Source organism: Dendrobates tinctorius, unplaced genomic scaffold (assembly GCF_039654945.1).
Source record: "Dendrobates tinctorius isolate UK_male_01 unplaced genomic scaffold, ASM3965494v1 ptg000120l, whole genome shotgun sequence".
Lineage (NCBI taxonomy): Eukaryota > Metazoa > Chordata > Amphibia > Anura > Dendrobatidae > Dendrobates > Dendrobates tinctorius.
The window spans coordinates 34,537,238-34,545,029 of NW_027361788.1; the positions used below are offsets into that span (position 1 = coordinate 34,537,238).

The following is a 7,792-nucleotide window of genomic DNA, read 5'->3' on the forward strand; positions in this document are numbered from 1 at the left end:
GTCCTGAGTACGCTGATACATGATATGTGAGGGGGAACCACTGTTTCGCCACATGGCAGACCTCAGAATGGAAGGAGCGCCATTTGACTTTTTCAATGCAAAATTAGCTGGAATTCAGATCGGACGCCATGTCACGTTTGGAGAGCCCCTGATGTACCTAAACAGTGGAAACCCCCCACAAGTGACCCCATTTTGGAAACTAGACCCCCCCAAGGAACTTATCTAGATATGTGGTGAGAACTTTGAACCCACAAGGGCTTCACAGAAGTTTATAACGTACAGCGGTACAATTAAAAAGTCATATTTTTTCCACAAAAATGATCTTTTCACCCTCAATTCTTATTTTTCCAAGGGTAACAGGACCCTATAAGTTATTGTGCAATTTGTCCTGCGTACGCTGATACCCCACATGTGGGGGTAAACCACTATTTGGGCGCATGGCAGAGCTCGGAAGGGAAGCAGCGCCATTTGACGTTTTTGGCTGGAATTGAGATCGGACACCATGTCGCGTTTGGAAAGCCCGTGATGTGCCCAAACAGTGAAAACCCCCAACAAATGACACCATTTTGGAAACTAGACCCCCCAAGGAACTTATCTAGTTGTGTGGTGAGCACTTTGAACCCCCCCGTGCTTCACAGAAGTTTATAACGCCCGGGCGTGAAAATAAAAAAATCTTATTTTTTCCACAAACATGATCTTTTAGTCACCAATTTTTTTATTTTCCAAGGGTAACAGGAGAAATTGGACCCCAAAAGTTGTTGTCCAATTTGTCCTGAGTACGCTGATACCCCATATGTGGGAGAAAACTACTGTATGGGCACACGTCAGGGCTTGGAAGGGAAGTAGTGACGTTTTAGAATGCAGACTTTGATGGAATGGTCTGCGGGTGTCATGTTGCCTTTGGAGAGCCCCTGATGCACCTAAACAGTGGAAACCCCCCACAAATGACACCATTTTGGAAACTAGACCCCCTAAGGAACTTATCTAGATGTGTCGTGAGCACTATGAACTCCCAAGGGCTTCACAGAAGTTTATAACGCCCGGGCGTGAAAATAAAAAAATCATTTTTTTCCGTAAAAATAATATTTTTGCCCCCAATCTTTTATTTTCCTAAGGGTAACAGGAGAAATTGGACCCCAAAAGTTGTTCTGCAATTTGTCCTGAGTAGGCTGATACCCCATATGTGGGGGTAAAACAGTGTTTGGGCGCATGGCAGAGCTTGGAAGGGAAAGAGCACCATTTGACTTTTTCAACGCAGAATTGGCTGGAATTGAGATCAGACTCCATGTTGCATTTGGAGAGCACCTGATGTGCCCAAACAGTGGAAACCCCCCAATTATAATTCCAACCCTAACCCCAACACACCCCTAACCCTAATCTCAGCCCTAGCCCTAATGGGAAAATGGAAATAAATACATTTTCTTTTAATTTTATTATTTTTCCCTAACTAAGGGGGTTATAACGGGGGGTTTGATTTACTATTTATGGCGGTTTTTATGTTTGGCAGCTGTAATGCGCTAAAAGACGCTTTTTATTGTAAAAATAGTTTTTGCATCACCACATATTGAGAGCTATAATTTTTCCATATTTTGACCCACCGAGTCATGTGAGGTCTTATTTTTTGCGGGACAAGTTGACGTTTTTATTGGTATCATTTTCGGGCACGTGACATTAAAATTTTTACACTTTTTTTTTTTTTTTTTTTTAAACTTTATTACTTTGTCCCAGGTGGGACATCACTGTCCTGTGAAAGATCGCTGATCTGTCACATCACAGATCACTGTGGCAGATCAGCAATCTGTCACAGGCACTACACAGGCTTCCTCCTTGCATGAGGTAGCCGGCTCCCTGCAGGCCCCCGAAGGTCCCCGCCGCCATCTTGGATTCGGGGACCTGCAGGGATGGAGCCCCCCCCCCTCAGCAGCGGTGCACATTGCGCTGCTGTGGGGGGCTCAGGGAAGCACGGAGGGAGCCCCCTCCCTGCCGATGCTTTTCTTTAACCCCCGGTACACTGCGATCGTGTTTGATCGCGGTGTGCAAGGGGTTAACGTGTCGGGGGCGGTCCGTGACCGCCCCTGACACATTGTGCCGGGTGTCAGCTGTGATAATCAGCTGACACCTGGCCGCGATCAGCGGCGCTCACCACGTGGGCGCCGCTGATCGCTGTGACGTACTATCCCGTCCCTGGGAATTAAGTCCCAGGGCACATGGATGGGATAGTACGTCACATGGCAGTAAGGGGTTAATGTATGAAAAATGTTGACTTTATTTTCTGTATTCTGAAATTCTAATGATAATGTTGACAACTATATATTAATACAGTGTTATATTTTTAAGGTCCAAAACTTTATAAAGAGCCCAGCAGTAAGTCAAATAAACCCATAATCCACAATGCTATATCCCACTGCTGCCTCGCAGGGAAGGTGAACGAATCCCAGAAGAACTTAACCTTGGATGTAAGTGCAGAATTTACCGTGTCTCTTTCTTAAGGCTACATCTATCCTGTAAGGATTCTTTCAGGATTTAGCAGACCCCTAAGCTATACCCTGATAGGATTTGCTGATAGTCTGTAGTGAGTGCAAGTTCTGAAATCTTATTCCCCGCAAATGGAAAAATCCACACAAATTCCCCAGTGAGCTGCAGATACTACTGCTACCTATTCTGCATGGATTAGGCACAGAACGTTCTTGGCGTACACTCGAGAGGTATACTGTGATATTGTCCATGGTCTGGGACTTGTTAACATAGTCTAGCTAGGTAAAAAAAAATCTGCACTAATTTATTGTGTTTTGTTTTGCTTTGGTAAATACAGGAACTAGAAAAGTGTGATTCCAACCACTACATCATCCTGTTCCGCGACGCTGGCTGTCAGTTTCGAGCACTTTATTCTTACTACCCAGACTCTGAGGAAATCTGTAAGCTGACGGGGACGGGCCCCAAAACCATCACCAAGAAAATGATTGACAAACTTTACAAATACAGTTCGGACAGAAAACAGTTTGCTGTGATCCCCGCCAAAACAATGTCTGTCAGCGTCGACGCACTGACTATACATAACCACTTGTGGCAAGCCAAGCGACCCGCGTTGCCAAAGAAGAACCCGCTGTACAAGTGACCCCCGGAGTGACGGCGCTGGTTTTAGAAGAACATGTTTACGCCTTTTCCTGCAGTGGATATGAACAGTGCAGCACTTTGAATGTTTTTTTTCTTCTCTTTTTCCCTCAGTTTTATTCCTTTTTTTTCCAAAAGGGAAGTTTTAATATGCGTGCGTTTTACACAGACAATGAGAATTATATATATATATATATTTTTTTTCTTCCCATTTTATTTTGCTGCAGGTCTCAGTTTCTCCACACCAAAACCATTAAATAAGAAGATGTGCTCATTATTTTTTTTTCTCTCATTTATACCATTTTTCAGTGGATGTTGTCTGCCATGAAAAAAAAAAATCAAAACTGACTCCTTCAACACAAGGAACTCCATGCATGATGCTATGGGTTTTTTTTTTTCCTTTTTGTTTTCTTTCTTTTTACCAAGTGGATTTCCAGTTACTTGAAGTGCTCCCAAACTGATAAACTATGGAAACAGGGAGGCACCTGAAAATAATAATTTCCAGCAGTTGTAGGGGGAGAAAAAAAAAGCAAAAATAAAACATTTGATGGAAGGAAATGTAAAATCTTGGAAATGTAATTGTATTTACTGCTGGATTGTTTGTGTTTTTTTTTTTTTTCTTTTGTGCTGCTGATATTTGGGAAATGTTTCATTTTTCTTTTTTTTCTGTAAGCTGATGTTTAAGAATTATACACACTAATATGGCTGTCCTGCAATCCACAGCAGATGAAATGATTACACACCACAAATACGGATTTGGATGTAATAATTATTTTTATTTTTTTTTAATCCCCTTACCTCAGTCCCTCCAGTGGTATTAAAATATTCACTCCAAGTGATACATCCCGCCAAGTGTGTTGGCATAGACGTAGATCAGTTCCATTATGCGCATGGTACTCATGTCTGTATAGAATATATCAGTGCACTTATAAAATAGAAAAGAAAACAAAAAGAAACCAGAATAGTTTTTTTTTAATAAATGGTTTTATGTGTTACAATTGCTGTGTTCTAGAAGAAGAAGCACACTATAAAAAGCAGAATGTGTGTGCAGTGATGCGTCATTTTTTTCTCCTTCGCCTCATTGGGAGACACAGGACCATGGGGGTGTGTGTGTATGTATATATATATATATATATATATATATATATATATATATATATATATATATATATATATATATATATATATATATATATTATATATTTGTAGTGACTTTTTTCTCCCTTATTTAAAAACAAATTAAAAATCCACTTCTCATCGAGTTAATGCTTTCAAATCAAAAACTGCTGTGTTTAAAAAAAAAAAAATCTTTCTTCCACACTTACAATCGTATGGCTCAGACTTGGATGGAAATTGCTCTCTTCATGGTTTTATGACCTTATGCACTTTGGAAGCTTTTTTTTTTTTCCCCTGTACCGTTACACTACGTGAGATGCGCTATTGTCATTTTAGTTAAAACATGACGTCGGAAATATTTAAATCTATTTTTTTTTAGAGTATTATATATTTTCTTTTTTTTTTCTGTTTGCACTTGTCTGAAGTATTACTTGAATTACTTTGGTACAAAAGGAAGACGCTCGTGTATTCGTACTTACACTAAAAAAAAAAATGGCCGTTATGGTCTCGGGGTACCGATCCCAGTATGGATTTGTAGAACCCGCTGGGGTGATGGCGAGACATTTAGTTTGATGTTTAAATGGTGATTTTATTGTAGGGGAGGGTGGGGGAGAACAGGTCAGCTCAGCAGATGTCATCACGTTAAATGCCCCCCCATCCTCAGTAATGCCCTTCTTCCATGTTACTCCAGACTGCTGCAGTTCTGTATATATTCGTTGTCGATGTTTTTGTATATAACCGAAAGCTTTATAAGTCTACAGTGCATAAAGAGGATTTGTTATCATGCTCCCCACACCCCGTGCCTGTGATCCGTATCTCCCCCACCTTCACCATGGTTATTTAACTCCTATTTATTTTATGAAAGCACTGAAATTAAATAAAATTAAATACTGTACCTCGTTCTTCCATCTCTTTTTTTCATGTGTAGGTCTAGTCTCATTTTATGTTTCATGACATGTTCATTATTTATTTTATTTTTTATTACATGTATTGCCATTTTGGCTAATTATCATTCCCATTTTATCTTTTTTGTTAAAGCATACGTAGACCTTCTATTGAGCCCATTTACTTTGTCTGTGCATGCTCTCACAAAGCGATCTCGGGACCTGGACCCTCGCCGATCTGATTAACATGTAAGTTGGGGTGAAAATATAAAAGTCATGTTTTATGAACGTTTGATGCAAACAGAGTTTCCAGGTATAGGAAGTACTTTCCGGCATCTGACTTGCGTATGATCCTTGGTTATGTATGTCGGATGCGTTTTTGTTTTTTTTTTTTTCTCTATCGCTTCATTGGGGGACACAGATACCATAGGGTGTACGCTGCTGCCACTAGGAGGCTGACACTATGCACGAAAAAAGGTTAGCTCCTCCTCCGCAGTGTACACCCCACCGACCGGCAGGAAATTCCTCAGTTTAGCTTAGTGTCAGTAGGAGGTGGACATGGGTCTTTCATTAGACCCCTATCTACCTCGATGTGCGTCGTTTCTTTTCAGGTTTCCGGAGGGATACAGTGTGAAAAGTCACAACTGTACTCCCACAAAGAGACTGAGTACGGCGTGTACTGCCACCCCGTATCCTCATAGCTCTCAGTGGCGGGACCACACCTTAGCACGGGTGCGTGCCAGCGATCCGGAGAGTCCTCGCCCCCCGCCTTCCACCCACTCGCCTACCAGAGCCTGTCGGTCGGATGAGGCACGGATACCTCAAAAGACGCAGACAGCGTGGGATACATCAGGTACCTTTATTGCAAACGGATCACAGGGTGAGTATGCAGTCCAAGTCGCGGCCCCCTGGCGGTTCCAGGAATCTTGGGAGCGGTCGCCAAGGGAGCACTCAGGATCTCTGCTCCGCCCGCGCCTCCCAACGGCCGCCACATTCGTACAGGCCCTGGCTGTTGCACGGCCTTGTTCTGCGCTTCCCCACCTCCTTTCTTCGGCGTTCAGCAGGGGTAGCGCAGGAATCGAGCGGTGATAGGTAGGGAGGTGGCCACGGCGATGCTGCGAGACCTACGTGCCGACCCGCGCTGACAAGCAGCCGCCGCCATTAATTTAGTCCCCGGCTTCATTTCGGGCCTTCTCTGACGTTGCGGCCACGCCCCCCGCTCTCTCTCATAGGCGGGCTTCTCTCCTGCCCGTTCTAGGACCACCCACCGCCTCTCAGAGCCTGTGGTGGGCAGCGGGCGGTACCTTCCTTGGCTCAGCAGCTAGCTCCGCCCATCCTCGTGTGAAGGCGCGCGTTTATCAACAGGCTGCCGCCATTTTCTCAGCCTGTCAGCCGGACACAGAGGGATCCCACGTTCTACTCTGCTGGGGCCTTGCTTCTTCAGACGAGCTGTGTATCAGCACTTTTGGGGACACTGGATTGTGGGTATTTCTGCAACTGCAGACTGACACCCTCCTCTGCCTTCTGTCCCCCAACCTTCCGGCATTTCTTCAGGGTCCTTCCTTTCTTCCTTCATTATGCCTAACTCTAAAGCTGAGCGTGGCCGCCTGCCGGCCCCCACGGGTTCTCTAGTCCAGTTCTTCGCTTGCTCCTCTTTGCAATCGCAAACTTTCCTCAGGTCAGCCTACTCCCCTCTGCCTGGACTGCAGCAATCCCATTCAGCATGACCCCGTCCAGGAGCCATCTAATGCGCCACGTGAAAGCGAACCCCCACCAATTCCTGGTTGGGCCTCGTCTCTCAATCTGTGGCAGACCTCACCAGGGTGTCTCAGTCCCTAGTAGCCGTCCTTGATAAGTTTCCCCTGGACACTTCTGCAGGGTCCAGCAGGTCACATGAAGCTCCATATGAGCCAGCCAGCAGAAGCCGCGAAAGGCCCAGACAGGATCTCCGGCCGGGATCCCCTCCTGACCTCACATCCCCACATAGTCCTTCCCAGCAGTCGCCCTCCAGTGCCTCCTCACCCGAGTCAGGTAAAGCGTTCTCGGATGTGTCATCCGAAGAGATCTTAGAACTGGATTCGGACCAGGACGTGGACATGAAGGTTACGGTACAGAACCTCATTGCTGCGATTAACCACACCTTCAAAATCTCAGACTCCCCTACGAAATCCTCAGAACAGGAGGTTTTCGTTCAGACGGGCAGAAACACCTGCCAGGGTCTTCGCCTCCCACTCTGAGTTTGGCAAGATCCTTACCAGGGATAGAGAAAATCCGACCAGGCGATTTCAAAGAGGGAAGCGCCTCGGCGTGCTGTACCCGTCTGCCAAAGAGCTCACCGACAACTGGTCCGCTTCCCCCTCGGTCCTCCCGATTTCAGGTGTGGCGTCACTAAAGGATTCTAATGATAGAATTATAGAATCTTTAGCAAAGTCAACATTGAAAGCGGCTGCAGCGGTGCTAAGCCCAGCCTTCGCTTCATCTTGGGTAGCGAAGGCCATAGCCACTTGGGCAGAGGATCTCCACCAGGGCATCCTAGATAAGGCCCAACCAGAGCAATTGGCTGAACTAGCCAACCAGATCTCCCATGCAGAGGATTATCTGCTCTCGGCCTCCTTGGATGGCGCGTCTTGCGCATTCCAGGCGTCTAGCAACGTGGCAATCCGATGTACAATTTGGCTCAA

General features: G+C 45.2%; 1 protein-coding gene across 3 annotated transcripts in view; it reads left to right on the top strand.

Moving 5' to 3' along the window:
* Nucleotides 1–4,161, top strand: part of CAMSAP1 (calmodulin regulated spectrin associated protein 1) — a 110,009-nt gene extending 105,848 nt beyond the window's left edge. For all 3 annotated transcript variants that reach the window (XM_073541136.1, XM_073541135.1, XM_073541137.1), the window contains 2 exons: nt 2,338–2,456; nt 2,813–4,161. In XM_073541136.1, the coding sequence (XP_073397237.1) occupies nt 2,338–2,456; nt 2,813–3,115 (422 nt within the window). In that variant the 3' untranslated portion in view covers nt 3,116–4,161. The remainder of the gene's footprint in view (nt 1–2,337; nt 2,457–2,812) is intronic.
* Nucleotides 4,162–7,792: the final 3,631 nt, after the last annotated feature.